Raw genomic sequence first — 25,000 nt, 5'->3', positions numbered from 1 at the left:
ATGTGGACTAGCAGAGGGATCTGGCTGCTTCGGTCACCACCACCATCCACGGGAAGCCAGTGGAGGTAGTTGAGGAGTGCAAATACCTAGGAACCATCTTTGACAACCTCCTGAAATTCTCTGCCAACACCGAGGAGATTCTCAGGAGGTGCCACCAACGGCTATACCTCCTTATAACTCAACTGCTTTGGAGTCAGCACACCCATCATGATGACTTTCTACTATGCCTTCCTGGAAACCATCATGACCTTCTCGATCACCTGCTGGTTCCACTCCCTCAGCCTTCATACAGGAACAGACTGCAGCACACTGCATCAGTGTGCTCTAAAATCATCGGCCTGCCTGTCAGAACTCTGACAGGTTTTCAGCCAACAGGTCCTTAGACAGGCAGCCAAAATCATCACTTCCTCCTCCAATTATAACAAATTATTAAAAATATGGAGAAAATACTTTTTGCAATTAAATGTGTCATGGTTTAGTTTAATGGCCGTTAGACTACATCAGACTAATGTAACCAGTGCGGTATAACAGTAGGTGCATGTCTCTTCCGGTCGGTTTGGTTTTTTAACTGATATTCAAATTGCTCATAAAAATACCGAAACAAAAATGTAAACATTACAATGTTTTTAAGCTTTCCTGAGGTGAAAAAGTTGGCAATGATAAAAAAAAAAAAAAGCTAAATGTAGCAGTACACCATAGTATAAAAAATGCACTGACAAAGTACTCGATCAGATCTGTGATACAGAAACTGCAACCTTGTTCACATGAACATATCCATCTCAGTGCCATGTCTGCCTTCATTATCACCAATTAAAGTTTAACTTCATGTAGTTTACAGTCTAAAGTGCTTTAAGTCACCAGTACAGCTATGATTTTATAAACCATATAAATAATAATGTAAGTCTATGAATTCATTTCCAGCTGGTGCTTTTTTAGTCCTGCAATCACGTCACCTCAGAAACTGCGCAGTTGCTTGCTGGTGGTTGCCGTGACGGCGTATGCTCCGTTGCCATTTTCGCTTCTGCATCCATTGATGTGTATGGCGGGTATTACTGTACCATGGATGCGACTGGTTGACAAGTGGATTGCTGTACCAGGAACTGGGCAGTGTCAGAGTTACCACACACAAACCTAGAGGCGGCTGGGAAACAAGACAGTCGTGTAGTCGTAAAAAGAAAACGGAGTGAAACGACTGACCAAGAAAGACAGACATTAGACAAAGAAAACATTACAAAATCTGTTCTTCACCTGTGTGATACAGGAGGCCTTGTGCTCCTCTGTCTCCTTGAAAGCCAGTAGAGTGATGCAGGTCCGAAGATCAGAACTGATGTTGCCTCGCTTGTGAAACAGTACCCTCACCCTGAACCTCTCCTGACCTCTCTTATCCCGCTCTATTTCCACGCTCTCTGAGAGAAGGGAGGCAGATAGAGGGGGAGAGGCAGGGAGGACGGACTCTGATAAAAGCTGTGGATGAAAAAAAATACAGATGAATCTGTGGGGGTTTTCAGTTACATCTCCATCTCTTATCATCTTTTCTCCTCTGCTTACCTGTGTCACAGAGTGAGGGCCAAATGAAGCCCTGAGGCCGGGCTTGGTAGCCCACCCTGTCGGAGGCAGCATGAACATACTCTGAGAAAAGGCAAAAGGGCTAAAGTTGGAGAAAAGAGGGCCCAGCTCTGCTTGGGACAGAGGGAGAAACTGCCAAGAAGGGGGGGTGACTGACATCTGGACTGGCAGGGAGAGAGGAAAAGGAGGCTGCAGGAGGGATGGAGGGACTGAGTCAGTAAAAAAAGAGAAGAGGCAGGTGTAAAGGACATGTTACTATCACAAGGTCATAAATGTCAGAGTTGCTGAGATTCGCATTAACTGCCTTCCTTTCTGTTATATTTGGGCAAGGCATCAACCCATACTTTGTCCAAAGAACCCTAACACACCAACAGCACTGTGGTATCAGAGTGCTTGATTAGTTGGACGGCCTTTGTTGATGGCAGGCATTCGCTGTGACATTGTTTCAGGAAGCTTATGCTGTTTTACATTTGCCTCTGTCCAGAGCGTAAAGTCGTCTACATCTCACAGATTCTTAGTGGGGTTAAATTCTGGACTCTATGATGGCCAGTCCATGTGTGGTAATGTCAGCGCATGCCTTGTCAAATCTAAAATGAACATAAATTCAAATGTATCAAAGTAAAGCAGTCTCTCTCCTTTTATCTCCAACGTCATCCATTACATTGCTGCCATATTGACGCCATTCACAGACCATCCATGGAATCCACATTTTTAATTCAATTCCTTTTTATTTGTATAGTGCATAATCACAACAACAGTCACCTCAAGGTGCTTTATATTGTAAGTGTCATGGTCGCCGTGTCTGCCCGGCTGACCCAGGTTGGCTACATATGTTTCTTGTTTTCCTTTCCCTCTCTCTAATAATCACACACCTGTGGCTCATCGCTTCACCAGCGTCCACTACTTAAGGCAGTGGCTGGAAACATCTCATCGCTGGACTATTGAGTAACCTTGGTAGTAAGCTCCAGAGGGCTAGTTTCTAGTTGTCTTTTCGCGTTGTTGTTTCGTTAGATTAACCGCTTGTTTCCTGTGAATGGGAATCTCTTTCCCTTGGAGCCCTGGATGTGCTAAGTTGCTGGTGTGCTGTGTTTCTGGAACTGTGTGAAGATTCCCTTGTGTGTGAAGAGCCCCCTTTTTTTTAGCTTCCTTATCTGCGCTTGAGTCCATGCCAGCTCGTGACAGTAAGGTAGTCCCTACAATAATACATACAGAGAAAAACCCAACAATCATATGACCCCCTATGAGCAAGCACTTTGGTGACAGTGGGAAGGAAAAACTCCCTTTTAACAGGAAGAAACCTCCAGCAGAACCAGGCTCAGGGAGGGGCGGGGCCATCTGCTGTAACTGGTTGGGGTGAGAAAAGGAAGAAGCAGTCTTACAGCATTTGAGGAAGCACTTTCTCCCTCTCCCTTATCTTTCCTGCTTGGCTTCTCATGTCTTTGTATAATCTTGCTTACTCACTAACCCTAAGACAGTCTCCCAAACGTGTTCTCTAAAAATGTAAAGAAGAATTGTGGATTTGATCAACTGGTCCCTTAATGAAACTGACAACTCCTGGGCTTGGGAGAGCCCGATTGTCCTGCGGAGACGTTTGCTGCCGGATACTCGATGGTCGGTTGCATTGTGTGTCTGGCGACACTCTCGATGGAGGACATTGAACGACATCTACCAATTCAGAATCACGATAACAGAGTTCTGGCTGATTGGAGCCGGCTCGGACCTGGCTTATCGAAGAACAAGAAACGGCTACAGCTGTTCAAAATCCCACAAGGCTGGCCGACATGATAGACGATGGGCAGGGATGTGAGTACTCAGACTGTTTTTGAATGCAATATGGAGAAGATCTTGGAGAAGCTCAGGGCTCTGTTATATGGATAACATCTTGAAGAAGAAGAACAGGAATTGAGAGACCTGGTGACCAGTGATGGACATTAGACCAACTGTAAAATTGGAAGCAGTTTGTTCGCACTCAACAAAACAACTACCATCTTCATCTCATGCAGGCCCCCTGGCGCCAGGTGGATGCTCAAGGCAAAAGCTGACGGGAATAACAAAACTCTCCCGCAACATCTCTAAAATTAGAAATATCCTGTCTCAGAGTGACGCTGAAAAACTAGTTCATGCATTTATTACTTCCAGGCTGGACGACTGTAATTCATTATTATCAGGAAGTCCTAAAAACTCCCTGAAAAGCCTTCAGCTAATCCACAATGCTGCAGCAAGAGTCCTGACAGGGACTAGAAAGAGAGAGCAGATTTCTCCTGTTTTGGCTTCCCTTCATTGGCTTCAAAATCCTGCTCCTCACATACAAGGTCTTAAATAATCAGGCCCCATCTTCTCTTAATGACCTTGTTGTACCATATCACCCTATTAGAGCGCTCCGCTCTCGCTCTGCAGGCCTACTTGTTGTTCCTAGAGTATTTAAAAGTAGAATGGGAGGCAGAGCCTTCAGTTTTCAGGCCCCTCTTCTGTGGAACCAGCTTCCAGTTTGGATTCAGGAGACAGACACTATCTCTACTTTCAAGATTAGGCTTCAAACTTTCCTTTTTGCTAAAGCATATAGTTAGGGCTGGACCAGGTGACCCTGAATCCTCCCTTAGTTATGCTGCAATAGACATAGGCTGCCGGGGGATTCCCATGATGCATTGAGTTTTTCCTTTCCAGTCACCTTTCTCACTCACTATGTATTAACAGACCTCTCTGCATTGAATCATATCTGTTATTAATCTCTGTGTCTCTTCCACAGCATGTCTTTATCCTGTCTTTCTTCTCTCACCCCAACCAATCACAGCAGATGGCCCCGCCCCTCCCTGAGCCTGGTTCTGCCGGAGGTTTCTTCCTGTTAAAAGGGAGTTTTTCCTTCCCACTGTCACCAAAGTGCTTGCTCATAGGGGGTCATATGATTGTTGGGTTTTTTTTCTCTGTATCTATGAAGCGCCTTGAGGCGACTTTTGTTGTGATTTGGCGCTATATAAATAAAATTGAATTGAATTGAATTGAATTGAATCCCTTAGATAATAAGACTGTTGTGATTCTCTCCCCCCTCATTCAAGGACCGAAGTTTGTTGACTTTTGCTTGACAAATGTAGCTACAATCATACAAGTGCAAAGATTTCTGTTTATTTCTATAATAGCAGCTATTAAATATTTTCACAGTAATTTAGGCGTCTTAAACACTCACAGGTGACATCTTTGGTATAAGGTGAACATAGATAATGATCTGAGAGAATGAAAGTATGACAACAATAACAACAGGTGAGCAGCTGTGATACACAGTAATACACAATAATGACTCACCTGTGATGGAAATCCAAAGCAGCAGCAGCTCTCCTGTTCGTCCCCACCACACAGTGACACAGCTGACACCTTCCATCACTGCAGGTCTCCTGCAGCACAGTGAAGCCAATACGAAACTTTCAAACCTCATCCATACTCAGCTGGCAGATAATCGGCTCGTCCTCCCCCACAGGGTGAGTGGACGGGCTTCAACCACTCGTACAATCAAGCCCACTTCATAACCTTATGAAGAAGGTTATGTTATCACCATGTTGTCTCAACTGACAGTCACAGGATTGCATACACACAGGTATGAATATAATGGCTTTGATAGGCCTTTTAATGATTTCTCAAGCTGTTCGTTTTCCAGGGTGGAACGATTATACAGTTTTTTTTCTGTCTGCATAACTGTGATAAATTAGTTATGCAAATATCATATGTCATATCAAATATGTACATACAATTATTCAGTCTTTTACTATCTCGTGCTGAAAGTAAAGTTTTTCACTGTCGTGGAACTTCAAGGCAAAGGCCGGTTAACTTCTTCTTGGTGACCATTAGTATAAACCACGCCTGTAGGCCCTGTTCTTTTGTTTCAGGTGAGGCTCATCCACAGTTCCCAGGCCTCTTGTTTCCTTTGCGTCTCTCACTGAGAGAGAAAAAACTGGACAGGATCCTACTCAGGTTTGACCTCTGCTACAGTTACAGCCTTCTAGCCCAAAACTCATCCTAGGATTTATCTATCTGCTCACACTGTAGGACGAATTGTCTTCAGGTGTATTTCCTCAGCTCGGTCTACGTATTCTGTCTCCGTGTTTACACTTGGCTTCAACCTACCTGCTTGATTAGGCAGGCATAATTAAGCCTTAATGAACTGTCATAGTAACAGTACTACAGTACACCCATGTTAGGAAGGTGAAGGTGGATATCCTCCTGCTTTGGGATAAAAAATATTTAGTTTTGACAAAAACTGTACTTGTATGTCTGAAATGAAACAAAACAATCCTTTTCTATTGTTTTTACAGTGAAGTCAGTTTTGCGCATCTAACCCTGTAGCAGCCTCAGGCTGCTACAGGGTTCATGTTAACTGATCAATAGGGTGCAAATGATTGATGGCAGAAGCTGCCAATCCAGTGCTATAAAAGTTCATTTCTGGATTTGCAAATGAGGGATAGACACATAGACACAGAGCACCTGGCACTTTAGTGCTGAAAGGAATGTCTTCTGCGGAGAAGCTGGCATCCCAGTGGTAGAAAACCTGCTTCTCCATTTTGCAAATGAGAACCTGACATCCTGATATCAGGAAGTTTGCTGCTGCATATGGCAAATGGTAAAATCCTTTTGTATTATTCATTTATTAACAGACTAACAATTCATTTTGAAATTCTGATCTATAATAAATGTTTATATTTTACATTAAATGATAAAATAATAAATATCTTTAGTAATTTCTAAATAAAATAATTTTAAAATGAATTTGTAAATTAGTTAAATTATTGCATATTTGACTGCACAACTCATTAATGAAGCACAAAATTCTTTATTTTGATGCACATGACCCCTCTGGTCCTGCATATGTACGGTGATTGTGTTCGTGAATACCGTTTCACATGTGACATCCTTACCCTTAAAGAATAAACCTTAATACACGCTGAATGAAAGATTTGATGTGCTGATCCATAATAGCAGAACAGAATTGCAGCATTAACAGAAATTAGGACAGGACCCCTCTGGAGTCTAGATGATGATGGTGGTTGGATGGTGCTCTGGGTGAACAGGTTAAGGGGATATGGGGAGGAGGAAGGCTGCATGCTGATTGGCTCAATGAAGGTGTAAAAGAAAATGACAGCGCTAGAGAAAGAACGTCAGCATTGAGTTTGACAGTGTGGGAAAGTGGAAGTAATATAAACTTTAAATTCAATTAAATTTTATTTTCACAGCTTCAAATCACAACAACAGTCACCTCAAAGCGCTTTATATTGTAAGGTAGACCCTACAATAATACATCTGGAGAAAACCAAACAATCATATGAGTCCCTGTGAGCAAAGACAGGAAGAAACCTCCGGCAGAACCAGGCTCAGTGAGGGACGGGGTCATCTGCTGCGACCAGTTGGGGTGAGAATAGACTAGCAACTAAACACTCAGGAAAGCAGACAGTTCAGTTATATTTGATTTAGAAGCACCAAATCACGAACACAGTTGCTTCATAATGTAAAGGCCAAGGAGTGATCACAGATCTTCCTTTTTATGCATAAGCTTTATATACATTATCTACAATTATGAATATTTAATGTAATGACCGCTGTGATGGATATGATAGACATCATCCGTCCTCTTAGTCTGAAGAGCATTTTTTTTTTTTTTTGGCCTGTCCCGTTTGGCTCTTTTGCATCAGAATTGTTGTCTAAAGGCAAAGAAAGATGCCCAACGGATTTACTTTACCAAATTGACCATCCCAGCCTTGCCGTAATGGTCCATTTGATTCACCTTTTATTGTTTATTTTATTTTCACTTACTGAATACGGGACAGACTTGACTGGAGGAAAGAAGGGGAGAAAGAAAGAGGGAAAGAGAAACAGCTGAGAAGAGGGACGGGGGAGAAGGGCAAAAGACAAAAACCAACAGAATGAGCAGAAAAAAATAAATAAAAATGCATATATCGATCACCTGGATCACCTGCTGAGAAAGAAAAAAGAAAACAAGCAGAAGAGAACAAGAGTAATAGAATAAACAACATCACAATGATATATGGGAATATGACAGTAAATAATAAATATTAAACATTATTGTGCAGCACATAAGATCAACAGAACACAGTGTGCTTTGAGGTAGGAGCCAAAAAGGGTGTAGTTTGTGGGTGTGATCACCCGTGTGTACACCTGTGAGCATGGACGCGCTTGTTTTTAAAAGGTTCCTTCATGTAATGATCTGCTAGAGGGTGTGGGGGGGCACAGCCCCGTCCTCCAGGGCATGAAGCAGGTATGGAGGAGATCAAAACTCCAGACATCCAGAGGCCCCCAGAACACAAGAGACCAAGGAAGACCAACAGAGGGGCAGCCGCGCCACTGTCCCAGTAAGAGCTGAGGAGAGTCCCAGATGAGGGTTCACTCAGCAGCCGCGGAGCAGAAGCCAGGGGGAGTTGCAGTGACGCGCCCGTGAGCTCCGCCGGCAGCCAGCTGTGCCTGAGTGACCGAGCCCCAGGCCGAGAGGCCGGGGGCACCCCACCTCCGAAGTGGCCCGAGCGAGCCCCAGGCTCCAGGCCCCGATAAGCGGCCGCCAAGGAGTGAGCCGGTGTGTACCTGGACGCCCATCCCCGGACACAAAGAACCACCAACGCACCGACACCTGAGGGAGTCCTCCACTGGCAGGGGAAGTGGTGGTGGGGGGAGATAGACCTCCAAACCTTGGAGGGCCTGAGATGTCCCCAGAGAGGTGGCGTCTGATACCCAACCTGACATATAGACACAGACATACAGGCACACACAGACACAAACATCCATTCCCACCCTCATGCTCTCATATGCACTTACTCCACACTCAACCAACGTGGAGACAGACATGAAGAGACGCTGTACACACGATCACACTCCCCGAGTGTACTCTACAAACCGGGTCTAGGTACCCCCGCCCCTGGAGGGGGGAACTGCACCCTGAAGAGCATTTGAATCCTGTGAGTGACCTGTAAGGCTACAGGTATTTTTTAAGATCACACAAACAGCTGTAAACAACAAACCTTATGTTTCATGGCGACAGGATGGTAAATGGTAAATGGCCTGTATTTATATAGCGCTTTACTAGTCCCTAAGGACCCCAAAGCGCTTTACATATCCAGTCATCCACACACACATTCACACACAGGTGATGGCAGCTACATTGTAGCCACAGCCACCCTGGGGCACACCGACAGAGGCGAGGCTGCCGGACACTGGCGCCACCGGGCCCTCTGACCACCACCAGTAGGCAACGGGTGAAGTGTCTTGCCCAAGGACACAACGACCGAGACTGTCCAAGCCGGGGCTCGAACCGGCAACCTTCCGATTACAAGGCGAACTCCCAACTCTTGAGCCACAATCGGATTTGCACTTCAGGCAACTCGAACTTATTTTTAACGAGCTACAAAATGGCCAAAACAGAGAAAAGAGAAAAGCCTATGCGCCGTCATAGCTCAGCTGGCATGTGCCAGCACAGGATCACAGCCCAAACAACAGAAGGTACAGCTAAATATATCTGTGTGTGTTAGGAAATGTTCTCATTGGTCAGTGTCAGGATCAATGTCTGGACATGGCTCACACAGATGAAACACGCTAAAGTCATCCAGAGCAAACACACAACTGGTTACTCTGTGAGACAAACCTGAACTGAACCTACTCTACAAGCAGAAATTTGATGATTCTCACACACACACACACACACACACACAGATATAAAACACTCACCTGCATTTGTCCATTTCAGCTCCAGATTCCAACTGTTTTTTGAGGCATTTTAAAACTTGTTGACGTCACTGATTCCAGTAAAAGAACAAAAATGATTTAAAGCAAGAAAAATCATTAATATGAAAAATAATACTCTCCTTTTTGTCTTTCTTGGTTATCTTTAGTGGTATGCTGCTGCTTTAAGCCCCTCTTACTCGCTCTCATGCGTCCCTCCCTCTCTGCACCAGATTCATCCAATACAGATTTTCTCATTTAATATAGTAAGTAATCTCCTCCACGCTCCTCCCCCCATGCAGTTCTTTATGAGCTCATTGTTTCTTATAGGTTTATCTTCCTACTCTCCTCCCCTCACCCCTTTTTGTGCATCTGTCACTTTTTGTTTTCTCAGACATCTTGGTGATTCTGTGCATCTACAGTATGGTGGATTGTTGGGTAGTAGTAGTAGTAAATGTGACACTCATTACAGTAGCTGCTTATGGTTTAATGGTATGGGTTATGGTGGATTTACAGTTTTTTACAGCCGCTAGGACACATGTCTCAATACTTAGGTCACTTTTGCAAAACTCCTCACACAGTGAGCACAACAGAAGTCTATGTGGGCTAAACTGAGGACCAGTTATCATTGTTTTGGCACAAAATGCATTCAATGACTACATCTCTCAAATTTCATGAATTATCTTCTCACTCAGACACAACAACTGCCAAAAATCTTTGTACGTACAGGACATTTTGCATGTGCTTACATACTGTTTTCAAAACTGTTAAACTTATGGCCAAAACAATAACACAATGCAAAACTTGAAAAGACAGCAAAACTCAACAGCAATATTTTAGTGAAACATATTTTAAATCTAAAAATGCAGTTTAACCAGCCACAGCTGATTCTCATTGTAGATGAACATCTGCACAGGTGTTACTCCTTCAATTGTTCAACTCCTTCAATTCTGGCAGCCAGAAGATTCTTTCCTAGGTGTGTTGCCCTAGATGACATAAGATGTGATGTGGATGAGAACCTGTGGAGTAGATTAGCATTACTATTGTATGTGTATCAGTGGATGGTGTGTATACAAATTCTTGTATTTTGGGATTACTTAGTGCAAAAAGATAAAAATACATAAACAAATATTAACGAATTCTGCATGATGTCTGATTCATTCCAGTAACATATATTGAAATTATAAACAGAGATGTGTCCTTGTTTTACACAAGAAAACACTGTGTAATGCTACATGTTGTTAGTGTTTTTTAGGTCATTGTTTTGTGGGTGACAAAGTGTGTTTGTCGGCTGTCAACCTTTGCTAGTGTTCTGGAAGAATGAGTTTATTTGAGACCTGAATGAAGTGTTTTGGTAGTTGTAGTGCATTTTGAATGTGAAATGAACTGCTTTGCCAAGCTGACGGTCAGTTAGGAGGATTGTGTGAACAGTTTTGCAAAAGTGACCTAAGTATTGAGACATGTGTCCTAGCGTCTGTAAAAAACTGTAATAATATGGTGATAAAATAGTTCTTAGAAGTTTTCATTGGCATTATTAAAAAGATTTTTTTTTAACTTAAATCCCTGAACAGTGACTCCTGCACCTGCAGGTTTCAGTCTGTGGATGTGAGGTTCAAAGAAGCAGGATGGGAAATCAAGTTATTGGATTTAGTTTGTTCTTATAATTTTGCTTTGGCAGTAAATTCTCTGCCACTGACTAGCTTGTTTTGAAAAGCAAAGACTTGTAAACACAATAAATAAAAAAATGTTACCTAAATTTCATTTAGGCCTTTTACAGTTTTTGCTCGTTGCTTGAACACTATAAACCCATGCTTAGACTAAAGTAACACAACTTGAAGCTTTTGTTACCATACCCCAAACACATGTACCCATACCTTAAACAAAAGTGCTGCTTTGCACTCTGGCTGCAATTATGCAACACACTTACTCCTTTATGCAACACACATGGTCCTGCATACTACACTCTATTTCATACATAAGACACTTCGTTCAAAAATGAAATTTCAGGGTGCCATTTGGAAAACACATGTATCCAAAATACAAAACACATCGGGTAATTGCAACCACTCAAATACACACCTGAAGGCACTTACTTGCAAAACTGAACACCAATTAGCCAACCACAAAAAGCCCTCAGTTTAGCCAATTCAAGAACTTTGCAAGCATGGATGGAGGGAGAGCAAGAGGAAGAGGAGGAGGAGGTCAAAGAGGCCATGCACGGACCCATATTTCTGATGATATAAGAGCAACTTTGGTGGACCATGTCATCAACCATGGCCTGACTATGAGGGAAGCTGGGCAGAGAGTCCACCCACATCTAAGCCGCTTCACAGTGGCATCTGTAATAAGAAAATTCCGACTAGAAAACAGGTCTGTCTTCATCTCACTGCCTTCTACTCTACTCAGATGGTTTTATAGTACTGTTCTACAGTTACCATATCAAGTGTGCAGGGTACTGCAGGGTGCTAATGCTCCTTTTGCAGCCAAAGTGGTAGTTTCTGTGAAACATACCATGATTACTTATATTGAAGTACAGTGTTGTACAGTGGATGACACAGTATATACAGTAAAGTACTGTAAGAAAAATAAGCAAACCGATGACAATATGTGGTTGTATTTCTCTAGAATGACTCGAAGACCTTCTGGGGGAGGACGCCAACGCCTGTTCACACAACGGCAGGAACTTGCTGTTGTGGACCTAGTGAGGGCAGACAATGCCATCCGTCTCCACCAGCTACGACGGAAAATACTTGCAGACAGGCGAGTGTTCAGCAACATAGACCATGTGAGCATCACCACCATCAGACGCATCTTGGGTAAACACAGCATCACCATGAAGCAGCTCTACAGAGTCCCATTTGAGAGGACCAGTGACAGGGTCAAAGGACTTCGAGCTGAATATGTACGGGTACGTGTAACTGTCCCTTACATTTACAATAGAGTATTGGTGAAGTCCAGTAGCAGCTGAATATGTACCATATCAGTACCACATGGATCCATTCTGAGAGCTACACAGGTACCTGTGTGATGGGGTGAGGGTTCTGTATGTGTAGCACTGTAGTGCAGTAATATGTTCTCTTTTTTCTTTTTTTTTTTACAGAGAATCTTGGCCATGGATGGAGCTGCACAGCCTCATGAATACATTTTCATTGATGAAGCTGGATTCGACCTGAGCAAAACAAGACGACGGGGTCGTAATGTAATTGGCCAAAGGGCAATTGTGCACGTCCCAGGGCAGCGCGGGGGAAATATCACATTATGTGCCGCCATATGCCTTCGAGGGCTTCTGCACCATCATGCAATACTAGGTCCATACAATAGCCAACACATACTCACATTTCTAGATGCTCTCCATGATATAGTTGTACAGAACAGACCAGATCAGCCCAGGTTTGTGGTGATATGGGATAATGTCAGTTTCCATCGGGCTGCTCTGGTCCAGGCCTGGTTCTCCAACCACAATCAATTTGAAGTGGTATACTTGCCCCCTTACTCACCATTTTTGAACCCTATAGAGGAATTTTTTTTGGCTTGGAGATGGCGAGTATATGACCGCCAACCACATGCCCGCATGCCTCTTCTGCAGGCAATGGAACAGGCCTGCGGCGACATTCAGGTGACAGCAATCCATGGATGGTTTTGACATGGAAGAGGATATTTTCCCCGGTGCCCAGCGGGAGAAGACATTGCTTGCGATGTTGATGAGGTCCTGTGGCCAGACCCCAACAGACGGCGGGATCCATGAGCCCACGTATGCACAATTGTCATGATTTTTTGTTTACAGTATAGTGTTTTTTCTATTACTGTATTATGGGGGTTTTTTTGTTTTGGTTTTTTTTGCTTTATCTGAATTCATGGTACTGCAATGTACAATATTGAGTAGGTCTATTTGCTTTTTTGGTTGTTTGGAAATGTGTCTCCTGAAAATATGCCTTCTGAATGAACAATGGAAATCAAAGACTGCAGTGTTTTATATAAAGTAGACTAGTGTGTTCCTCCTGCTCTGTAAGTGTTTGCATATGATGCAAGTATGTGTCATTTTGTCAACAGAGTTACATTTTGACAAAGGAATGTTAGGTTTTGATAGCAGAGTTTAGGTTTTGAGAGTAGAGTTTCAATTTGGTGCAGATGTGAATGGTATATTTCCCAGTGTTGTGTCATGTTTACTTGTGTTTAGGGTTTTGGCACAATGAGCAAAGTTTTGCAAAATGTGTTCAGGCAACGGGCAAAAACTGTAAATACAAAAGAAAAAAAAACATAATTAAGCTCCATATCTGTAACTGTAATTCTGAGCTATTTTTCAATAGACGATAAGCTGTGACACAAGAGCAGGCCAAAGGTAACTGTATACATAAAGCATAAAATGAAATTAAGACAAGTAAGTGTGCTATATTTTTGGTTTTATTCATTTTATGAGCTCTAATAAAATGGACCAAATATGTAATTCATTTGTGATTTTAATTTAACCCTTTAACAGGTTTGTGATTGTAAAATATGTTTTGGTACTCAGATGTTTCGGTTAGTTTTGTTATGCGACAGATGAATCAGAACCACAGTGTCAGTCATTTCTTGGGTTTATGCTGATGATACATCATCACATCCGCCTGACTTCTATCACCTCTCTCAACAAACACAATTACAGACCTGGAACAAAAGTCTGTTTGTAAGAGTGATCATGTCCATTACAGTCTTCCTCGTGTGTGTGTGTCTGTGTGTGTGTGCGTGTGTGTGGATGTGTGTCTGTGTGTGTGCGCATGCATGTGTGTCTGTGTGTGTGCGTGTGTGTGTGTGTGTGTGTGTGTGTATGTGTGTGTGTGTGTGTGTGTGTGTGTGTGTTTATGTGTGTGCGTGTGTGCGTGTGTGTGTGTGTGTGTGTTTGTGTGTGTGTGTGTGTGTGTTTATGTGTGTGTGTGTGTGCGTGTGTGTGTGTGTGTGTGTGTGTGCGTGTGTGTGTGTGCGTGTGTGTGGATGTGTGTCTGTGTGTGTGCGCATGCATGTGTGTCTGTGTGTGTGCGTGTGTGTGTGTGTGTGTGGATGTGTGTCTGTGTGTGTGCGCATGCATGTGTGTCTGTGTGTGTGCGTGTGTGTGTGTGTGTGTGTATGTGTGTGTGTGTGTGTGTGTTTATGTGTGTGCGTGTGTGCGTGTGTGTGTGTTTATGTGTGTGCGTGTGTGTGTGTGCGTGTGTGTGTGTGTGTGTTTATGTGTGTGCGTGTGTGTGTGTGTGTGTGTGTGTGTGTTTCTTTGTGTGTGTGTGCGTGTGTGTGGATGTGTGTCTGTGTGTGTGCGCATGCATGTGTGTCTGTGTGTGTGCGTGTGTGTGTGTGTGTGTGTGTGCATGTGTGTGCGTGTGTGCATGTGTGTGCATGTGTGTCTGTGTGTGTGCGCATGCATGTGTGTGTGTGTGTGTGTGTGTGTGTGTGTGTGTGTGTGGATGCATGTGTGTGTGTGCATGTGTGTGCATGTGTGTCTGTGTGTGTGCGCATGCGTGTGTGTGTGTGTGTGTGTCTGTGATAGTAATAGAACAGCAGAAGGGGCTTAGAGAACAATGGATCTGACACTGAGAGAAGAGATTAAAAGCAGAGGGAGGAAAACAAGAGTAATATACCATTAAAATTTCACTGTGCAGACCCACTACTAATATGGTTTGGCAGAAGTGTCCTGTGCTTGTGTTGAATTACCTATGTGAAGTGGTTTTGTTGTTCTTCAAGAGGAGATTGCCTTCCACTTTTTCTCCTTATGCATCAGCATAATCAGAGATGCCCAGGGTTTCCTCCCTACAGTCTCCTCATTCAAACCAAGAAGTGCTGCAGGGGGAGAGAAACATAATGAGTGGAATAAACTGGAACAAGGACTTTTTAGATGAAAGCATGGAAAATACCATACCAAATCTTTATTTATAAAACAACCACAGATGACACAAAGTCCTGTACACTGGAACTAATTAATAAAAATGCATAAAATATAAATAAAACCTATTAAAAATGTCAAATAACTAAAAGACAGGACAGATGGTTTGAAAGAGGAGTAAAAGAAGCCATTTATGTCCACTGTGAGCGACCATCTTTGAACAGAGGCGGGGTTTATGACACCAACTGTCTGCCATCTATAATCCAGTGTTGAGATCCTTCCCAGACGCCTTAACGCCCACTCACACCCTGGGCCATCTGACCTCAGGAAATCACATGATAAGGTGGGGCCAGGTTTCACAATGAGCTCACCCGAAACTCTGGCTGATTGTGACCTACACACGTTGGCTCATGTGATTAGGTAGAGGATCATCAGGGGGTCCTTTTGTCCCTCTGTGGGGGGAAACTCCCACTAGGTTTAAATCTGGGACTCTCCACCATTTGACCTTAGAACTGAAGAAGCTTCTCGGATGAGAGGTGAAACGTCTTCAAGCAACTTAAAGAAGTCCAGATGCTTTTCTTTCCAACCTCCTTAGACTACGATGACCTGGATGACTGAGAACCTTCACAGACATATTACCGTACATTTTGGGAGGAACACCCTTCAACTGGTGCGGGAGCATGAAAGAGAATCAAGGAAACTAGCGGATTATAGGAACCATCTCCGTTTCAACCTAAGATGAAGACAAAGCAGAGTTGTTCCTAAGAGTTCGCGCCTTGGATCCACTGTCAGGGGATACAGAGCAGACTTGATTCTACAGAGAGCACAAAATCAGCTGCTAAGTGAAAGGATAAGACAGGTCCACTTCACTATATATGCCCTCCAGAGCAAGATTAGCCAGACTCTGCAGGAACTGAAAACCGTTCTACCCTCTCCAATCTTAGAAGAGGTTTACAAGTTTGTGAACAAGGCTCAGCGTGCCCAACACTCTAAAGGAAAAGAAAAACAATGCAGGAAATTCCACACCTTGCTTTCAAAAGGCAAGGCAAGTTTATTTGTATAGCACAATTCAACAACAAGGTGATTCAAAGTGCTTTACAGAGACATTAGAAACAAGAACAAATAAAAAGCATGATTTAAAATTGATTAAAACAAGCAAACAAGCAAACTAACTAATTAACAAACAAACAAACAAAACAGTATATAAAATCAAAACAGATAAAATCAGAAATAGATAAGATCAGTAGTTAACCATTAGAGAAAAAATGACTCATAGCCATCTCTCAGAAGTAACATTATGCACAGATACTATCAATGCCACTGATATTTATTGAGACTCATTTTCTCCGGTTGATCTTTCTGAATGTTCAACAAACTGACCCCACTGCCCATTGTTCATCCAGTGGTGCTAGTTTCAGTCATTGTGCAAATGAGTTAATGCAAGTCATACCATTTTGTGTTTTCACTATTAGTGTTTTTTAAACGTGGTGCTAAATGTTAAATGTTATTATTTAGGTTACTATAAAAACATGACAAATCTGTGCATGTTGACTTTTATTGCAGTGTTCACGTTTATTGCTGTTTCTCTCTTCAGAATAACTAATCTAACTTTGTCTTCATAGTTTAGTATATGCCACTCTTCCACATTTGTCTCTTTCTTATTCTCATCTCCTTTCATATTTGTCCCGTGTCAATCCCCCCCAGCCCCCACCTCCACAGGATAATCTGCAGCTGTAATCTACCATCATCTGTCATTGTTTCTCTGGATGGAACATTTGCAGCAAGGCCAGATTAACATCCCATGCTGTGACCTGAGCAGGGAGGACAGGGCAAAATACGCCCACTCATATACAGATAGATACAAACATAGAGTCATGTTTCAGTCACTCCCAAGGACATGTTAGGCACTTTGTTACTAGCAGCCTATAACAAAAAAAGTTCCCATTTCTTTAGTTGAATCTATGAAAAGGAGCATAAACCTGGTGTAGGACCAGGAAGATGCACTGTTCACTGAAGCATCATCAGATATGGTCTCAGTGGCTGTTGAGAAGCTAGAGAATGACTTTAGTGCAGTACTACCATGACATGTGATATTACAGTCACCAGCCACTTCATTAGGTTCAACCTGCTTAAATCCCCTTATGCCTGGAAGCTCTCTTAATTCTTAATGGCACAAATAGTGCAGGAAACATCACTGAAATGACCGTCATAGATTCTAGGACTCAAGGTTATCACATTTAGGTGTGCATTTATTTACAGTGCAATCACAAAGTGCTATATACAGTGGTGCAGGTGGGGGAGCGAGACTCCAGGGATCCAGGGAGAGGTAAGAAACATCCAGTCTTCACACACTCTTCACTGGCAGCCACAGGCTCACCAAAGTCCAGGAGGGAAATCCAGGGAGCTCTGCACAAGGAGACTGGGAACATGTTAGCATTCAGAGGCAAGACAACTAGAGCAGACGATGGTCAGTAGCCACAGTAACTGGAGAGAGTTCAACGATCCAGCGAAGACTGCAGTTCAGCCGCCATCTTAAGTAATGGCTGCGATGATGAGTTCATGAGTCGCAGGTGGCTGATTGTCAGCAGGTGTGTTGGCAAAAGGCAGACCAGCGGCGGAGTATCCTGCTGTATGACGCTAGTATTACCACAATAATCACTGAAGACAGAAAGTCATCACAATATTAATCCTTAATGACCTCATAATTTCATGCAAATTGTCCCTCTCTTTTCCTGAGAACCCCAGTTTCAGGAAGTTTTTGTCTGTTTGTTTACATGCTCTCACTGGCACAGATTATAAAGAACAACAAAATAAACTATCATAGCTGGGCAGATGACACACAAATATATATCACAATTCAATTCAATTCAATTTTATTTATATAGCGCCAAATCACAACAAAAGTCGCCTCAAGGCGCTTCATAGATACAGAGAAAAACCCAACAATCAAATGACCCCCTATGAGCAAGCACAATGTCACCAGGAGCCCGAGGCCCTGTACAGGCTCTTGGTAAATGCATTGAGGAAATTAATGACTGGTTGTGCCACAATTTTCTCCAGCTAAACAAAAACAAAACTGAGGTAATAGTCTTTGGCACCAAAGAAAAACGATTACAGGTCACCAGAGAACTTCAATCTATACATCTAAAAACCACAAACCAGGCGAGAAATTTGGGTGTAGTGATGGATGCAGACCTAAACTTAGAAAACACATTAAGACAATAACAAAGTCAGCTTACTATCACCTCAAGAATATATCAAGGATAAAAGATCTGATGTCTCAACAGGACCTGGAAAAACTAGTCCATGCATTCATCTTTAGTAGGCTTGATTACTGTAACAGCATCTTTACAGGTCTACCTAAAAAATCAGTCAGACAACTACAGCTCATTCAGAACTCTGCTGCTCGAGTCCTCACTAAGACCAAAAAAGTGGACCACATCAGTCCAGCTCTGAGGTCCTTACACTGGCTGCCTGTCCGTCAGAGGATAGACTTTAAAGTTCTGATGCTGGTCTATAAAGCTCTGAATGGTTTAGGACCAAAATACATCAATGACCTCCTGACCCAGTATGAACCTTCCAGATCCCTCAGGTCATCTGGATCCGGTCTTTTATCAGTTCCCAGAGTCAGAACCAGACACGGAGAAGCTGCATTCAGCTTTTATGCTCCTTATATCTGGAACAAACTCCCAGAAAGCCTCAGATCAGCTGAAACACTCAGTTTATTTAAATCCAGGTTGAAGACTCACCTGTTCTCAGCTGCATTTGAATAAAGCACCAAATCCACACTTTAAGCTTAAATTTCAAAACTTACTGTCACAGACCCGGCTCTGGAGGACTCGGGGGTCCGTGACCAGTTTTGACTGTTGTTATTGTTGTTAGTATTATTATTATTTGGTGATGTGTGTTTTCTCCACAATGCTGTGTTAGTCTGTGTCCCACTCGTATGTATAGGCAGGGTGTGGCTGGAGGATGGAGCACAGCCACCTGCAGGCCTGATGGGTGTGGCCCTGCGAAGGACTGGCCACACCTGAAGTTCCTGCCACACCTGTTGGTGATCAGGGCTCGTCGGGGGAGCTACTTAGGAGAGTGTTGGAGCTCCCACCGGCACGGGATCATTGAGTTATCGTACCAAGTTAGTGTGTCAGCATATGTCTGTGTTGTTCGTATATGCCCGCCGAGGGTTAGTGTTGACGGCTGCCTCTATGGTTTCGATGCAGGAGGAAGAGTGGTCCAAAAAGGTAGCACGCACGGGGTGTGCGGAAACACAACAGCGGGGAGCACGAGCACAGACGTCGGAGGGAAGCACGCACGGGGTGTGCGGAAACACAACAGCGGGGAGCACGAGCACAGACGTCGGAGGGAAGCACGCACGGGGTGTGCGGAAACACAACAGCGGGGAGCACGAGCACAGACGTCGGAGGGAAGCACGCACACGGGGTTCAAGGGAGCAACGGGGAGTTATTGTGTTTACAGCTTTTCACTGTGAATAAAGAGCACTGTTTGCATCGCAGAGTCTGCATTTTGGGTCCTCCTTTCCCCACATCCCCACGGTCTGCCAGCCAGACCGTGACACTTACATTCTAACTACTGATTTTATCTGTTGTTCTGATTTTATCTACTTTTTTTAAATCAATTTTAAATCGTGCTTTTTATTGTTTTTGTTTTTAATGTCTCGATAAAGCACTTTGAATGACTTTGTTGTTGAATTGTGCTATACAAATAAACTTGCCTTGCCTATGGTTGAGGAAAGATCCCAGTCCCATGAGTCGAAACTCATGTTCAAAATCCTGCTCCTCACATACAAGGTCTTAAATAATCAGGCCCCATCTTATCTTAATGACCTTGTAGTACCATATCACCCTATTAGAGCACTTCGCTCTCGCTCTGCAGGCCTACTTGTTGTTCCTAGAGTATTTAAAAGTAGAATGGGAGGCAGAGCCTTCAGTTTTCAGGCCCCTCTTCTGTGGAACCAGCTTCCAGTTTGGATTCAGGAGACAGACACTATCTCTACTTTCAAGATCAGGCTTCAAACTTTCCTTTTTGCTAAAGCATATAGTTAGGGCTGGCCCAGGTGACCCTGAATCCTCCCCTAGTTATGTTCAGTGTTGGGAAGGTTACTTTCAAAATGTATTCCACTCCATTACAGATTACATGCCCCAAAATCTATTTTGTAACGTATTCCGTTACGTTACTCAATGAGAGTAAGGTATTCTGAATATTTTGGATGGATAATATATTATCATATTTTTTACAACTACATGAATGTACTGTTGCTGTGTGATTTATTACTATTACTGAAGGATACTCGTCATTCCAATACCAACTCAATTTTAAAATCTTAAAATGAAATGAGTAACAGGGTGGACATTAGGTAAGGCTGCACTTTTTGCTGCGATCTTGTATAGAAAACTATTTCTGTATCAGTCATATGTTTTCTTTCTGTCTGTTAATAATCATGTGAAACTGCACATGATTATTTGCAGCTAGCAGGCTGTTAATGCTATCCATCAAGTCTAAAACCAGCATGTTAAAACGTCAAATATTAAACACAATTAAATTATGGGGGGATGGCTACAAAAACTCCAGAGGTGCGATGTCATCATGCTCTGCGTTCTCGACACCGGACTCCGTGAATTTACGAAGTCCAGACTTGCAAAAACGCGAGTACAGATAAGATAAGATAAGATAAGATAAGATAACCTTTATTAGTCCCACACGTGGGAAATTTGTTTTGTCACAGCAGGAAGTGGACAGTGCAAAAGTTATGAGGCAAAAATTAGAATACAATAAGAATAAATACAGTACACAGCTGTACAGAATAGAATTAAATAATATACTATATACAGTAGAATAAAATAGAATAAAAATATACAATAAGATAAAAATAGAATACAAATACAAATACTATATACAACTGAGTAAAAATACAACGATGACAGAAAGGATTATTGCACTTAGTATTATTGCATATGTATGGATGTGTGTGTTTGATCAGTTAAAGTCTTTATTATGGAGTCTGACAGCAGTGGGGAAGAAAGACCTGCGAAATCTCTCCGTCCCACACCGTGGGTGCCGCAGTCTCCCACTGAAGGAGCTGCTCAGTGCTGTCACAGTCTGCTGCATGGGGTGGGAGATGTTGTCCATCAGGGATGACAGCTTAGCCGCCGTTCTCCTGTCACTCACCACCTCCACTGGGTCCAGAGGGCATCCTAGAACAGACGGGCGTACATGAGTATTTAGAAACAGCCTAATAGTCTGCAGTCTATGAACTAACTTCAGCTAACACCAGCTAACAATGTTAGCTCGGTGGTGAGTAGTCTACATTAATAGTAACAAAAATCACACAGCAATAGTATGTCGCCCATCCCATTTCCAAGTAAGAAATGCATTCCTGCCCGTGCACTGCTGGCTCCAGGTCCATTTTGTATCTGACACCACTAACATTAACAGGTCGCTTACATTAGAACCTGGGGACAGGAAGAGACTGAACAGGGTGATCCGAAGGGCCAGCTCTGTTCTAGGATGCCCTCTGGACCCAGTGGAGGTGGTGAGTGACAGGAGAACGGCGGCTAAGCTGTCATCCCTGATGGACAACATCTCCCACCCCATGCAGCAGACTGTGACAGCACTGAGCAGCTCCTTCAGTGGGAGACTGCGGCACCCACGGTGTGGGACGGAGAGATTTCGCAGGTCTTTCCTCCCCACTGCTGTCAGACTCCATAATAAAGACTTTAACTGAACAAACACACACATCCACACATGTGCAATAATACTAAGTGCAATAATCTTTTCTGGCATCGTTGTATTTTTACTCAGTTGTATATAGTATTTGTATTCGTATTCTATTTTTATCTTATTGTATATTTTTATTCTATTTTATTCTACTGTATATAGTATTTTATTTTATTCTATTCTGTACAGTTGTGTACTGTATTTATTCTTATTGTATTCTAATTTTTGCCTCATAACTTTTGCACTGTCCACTTCCTGCTGTGACAAAACAAATTTCCCACGTGTGGGACTAATAAAGGTTATCTTATCTTATCTTATCTTATCTTATCTTATCTTAACCTCTTCTTACATGTTTTGTTTGGGTTTCCAGCAATCAGAATCAGAGAAACTATATACATCCCAGATGAGCTGAACCTGCGCCCAACTGTGTTCAATCACCAAAGTTGGAGAAGGCATAGAGAGGGGATAGCCAAACAAATGAAATCGGAAATGACCGCCATGTATTCTATTTATTTCAACAAAGCAACTGTATTCTGATTACCAACGATTCAAAAGGTAACTGTAACAGAATACAGTATTTTAAATACGCAATGCCAGTACATGCCGTTACTCCCCAACACTGTTTATGCTGCAACAGGTGTAGGCTGCTGGGGGATTCCCATAATGCACTGGGTGTTTCTTCTTCCCTCACTATGTGTTAACAGACCTCTCTGCACTAAATCGTACTTGTTATTAAGCTCTGTCTCTTTTCCACAGCATCACTTTATCCTGTCTTCCTTCTCTCACCCCAACCGGTCTCAGTAGATGGCCAGCATATGACCCCCTATGAGCAAGCACTTTGGCGACAGTGGGAAGGAAAAACTGTCACGGTTCTGGGTCCGTTGGACCCAGTATTTTGAGTTTATTATGTTTTGGTTTAATTTTGCATCATGGATTGTTTTCTTGTTCTCTTGTTGTGGTTGTGATTATTATTATTAGAATTTCATGTTACTGTTATCCATGTTTTAGGAATTGTGGTTTCATGTATAGTTCAGTTCCATGTGTCATTTTCTGTCTCTGTGTTGAGTCCGTGTCTCTGAGTTGCGATTCATGTTTCCTGTTTTATTGTGAAAGTCTTTGTCTTATGTTAGTGTGTGTGCAGCTTTGTTCCCCCTGTCTCGTTAGCCCTGATCTCTCCCAGCTGTGCCTCCCTCCTGTTGCCGATTCCCCCGTTACCACCCTGTGTATATAAGCCCTGTGTTTTCCCATGCTCGGTGTCGTGTCGTACCATCAGATTGTGCCTGTGTGTTTCTGTTCTCCGTATTCAGTGTTCACGTCATGTTTTGTTTTCGTACCAGCAATAAAGCTGAGGTTTTTGAGTTTCAAGTTAGTGTCTGAGTCCTGCGTTTGGATCCTCCTCTCCGCCTGCCCGCACTCAGAGCCCTGACAAAAACTCCCTTTAAACAGGAAGAAACCTCCAGCAGAGCCAGGCTCAGGGAGGGGCGGGGCCATCTGCTGCGACCGGTTGGGGTGAGAGGAGGACGACAGGATAGAAGATCACGGGTGTGTCCATGTCCTCCTAACAGATGTTGGAGCTGGATGTGTTGAGAAACAAGATCTTTTTGTTTCTTTGTGCAACATGGGCCAAAAGTGCATAGAGGACTTATTGTTGTATGAAGAAAGTTTAATAACTCAGTTAGTACATTATGAAATAACATTCTTCAGTAATAATATAGATAATCAAGATGAGGCAGTAACTTACCTCTATATATATACATATATGTAAGAAATAAGAAAGAAAGACACTGGGCAACAATGGCCTACATGGCAGAGTTCAAGACGAAACCCACTGCTGAGCAAAAGGAACATAAGGGCTCATCTCAGTTTTAACAGAAAACATCTTGATTATCTCCAAGACTTCTGAAAAAACACTCTGGAGTAAAAGTAACAGCATTTCAGAAAACATCATACCACAGTAACATTTGTTGGTGTCAGCGTGATGGTCTGGGGCTGTTTTGCTGCATCAGCACCTGGAAGACTTGCTGTGGTAAATGGAAGCACGAGTTCTGCTGTTTACCAAAACATGATGGAGAATGTCCGCACATCTGTTCATGACCTCAAGCTGAAGCTCACCTGGTTCTGCAGCAGGCCAATGATCCAAAACACACCAGAATATCTACCTCTGCATGGCTTAGGAAAAACAAGATGAAGACTTTGGAGTGGGGGGGTCAAAGATGAGCGAGCCTAAATTACATTTTTAGGATAGGGGGCAAAGACATTTCATACAGGCCCATGTAGGTTTGGATTTTTTCCCCTTACCAATAAATGCCTTCATTTAGAAACTGCATTTTATGTTTCCTTGTGTTATTGTTGTCTAATAGTTACATTTGTTTGATGATCTGCAATGTTTAAGTGTGACGAACATAAAGAAAAATAGGAAATCAAGAAGGAGGCAAACCCTTTTTCACACCACTGTGTGCTCCAGTTTGTGCGATATATAATGTTAACATGTTTACATGGTTACTGACTTCGACTGGTTATATTCCAGTTTATTGTGACAAAGCCAACACACAGCCATGGTCTTTTCCTTTTTGCTTCATCAGAGTTCTGCTGAACTGTGCCAATGAGCATGGCTGCCTTCTGTTTGCTTTCCAGCACATTTACAGTTTCCATTCACAGAAAGAGTGATGGTGTCAGAGCCAGGCTGTTTTGGCTAGCAGGGAGGACAAGGCTCTCTCTGGAGCGTTCCTACATGGTTTGAGTGATTATATGAAAGATGGATTAGTTGCTACAAACTTGCCTGTTCAACTCGTGTTGCCATTGGCTGCCACCAGGCCTGAAATGGTAATCTGACATGCCAGGTATTTGCCAGGTGGCATGAAGAGCATGTGGGGCAATGGGTCAATATAGTTTTATAGCAGGCTAGGTAGTGCTGTGCACCAAGCCTACAACCACTGACAGCAGCCCATTTGTTCATTTTCATTACTGACACTGGATTACCCAAATCTCTTAACACAACCAGCCCCTCCCTACCTCCCGTGTGCTCATGTATCTTTTCAGTTTATTGTTGAAAATGTGGTTGATACAGATAGACAAACAAAAGTGAAAAGACAGAGCGAGAGAAAGAGAAAAATAAACTATACATAGATGCAGCAAAATGCATGT

At 42.9% G+C, this 25,000-nt stretch overlaps 1 protein-coding gene and 1 pseudogene across 4 annotated transcripts in view; one reads left to right on the top strand and one right to left on the bottom strand.

The window, feature by feature from the left end:
- tmem132a (transmembrane protein 132A) overlaps positions 1 to 9,502 on the bottom strand; it is a 28,880-nt gene extending 19,378 nt beyond the window's left edge. The window contains exons 1-5 of one of the 4 annotated variants that reach the window (XM_085275786.1): positions 9,280 to 9,502; positions 4,864 to 4,952; positions 1,549 to 1,775; positions 1,249 to 1,464; positions 954 to 1,141 (exon numbers count right to left, since the gene is read on the bottom strand). In XM_085275786.1, coding sequence (XP_085131912.1) covers positions 954 to 1,141; positions 1,249 to 1,464; positions 1,549 to 1,775; positions 4,864 to 4,952; positions 9,280 to 9,293 — 734 coding nt within the window. In that variant the 5' untranslated portion in view covers positions 9,294 to 9,502. Of the gene's footprint in view, positions 1 to 953; positions 1,142 to 1,248; positions 1,465 to 1,548; positions 1,776 to 4,863; positions 7,859 to 9,279 lie in introns of those variants that run through there. The other 3 variants (XM_085275787.1, XM_085275785.1, XM_085275788.1) reach the window with 3 other exon arrangements.
- A 2,346-nt stretch (positions 9,503 to 11,848) lies between these two features.
- On the top strand, positions 11,849 to 12,779 carry LOC146571802 (uncharacterized; annotated as a pseudogene).
- Positions 12,780 to 25,000: the final 12,221 nt, after the last annotated feature.

Source organism: Mchenga conophoros, linkage group LG6 (assembly GCF_057382185.1).
Source record: "Mchenga conophoros isolate Kocher_MC1m ecotype Shallow Benthic linkage group LG6, M_conophoros_male_GT1.1, whole genome shotgun sequence".
Classification (NCBI taxonomy): Eukaryota; Metazoa; Chordata; class Actinopteri; order Cichliformes; family Cichlidae; genus Mchenga; species Mchenga conophoros.
The sequence above is the reverse complement of the archived record's forward strand: the minus strand, read 5'-3'. Positions and strand labels throughout refer to the sequence as shown.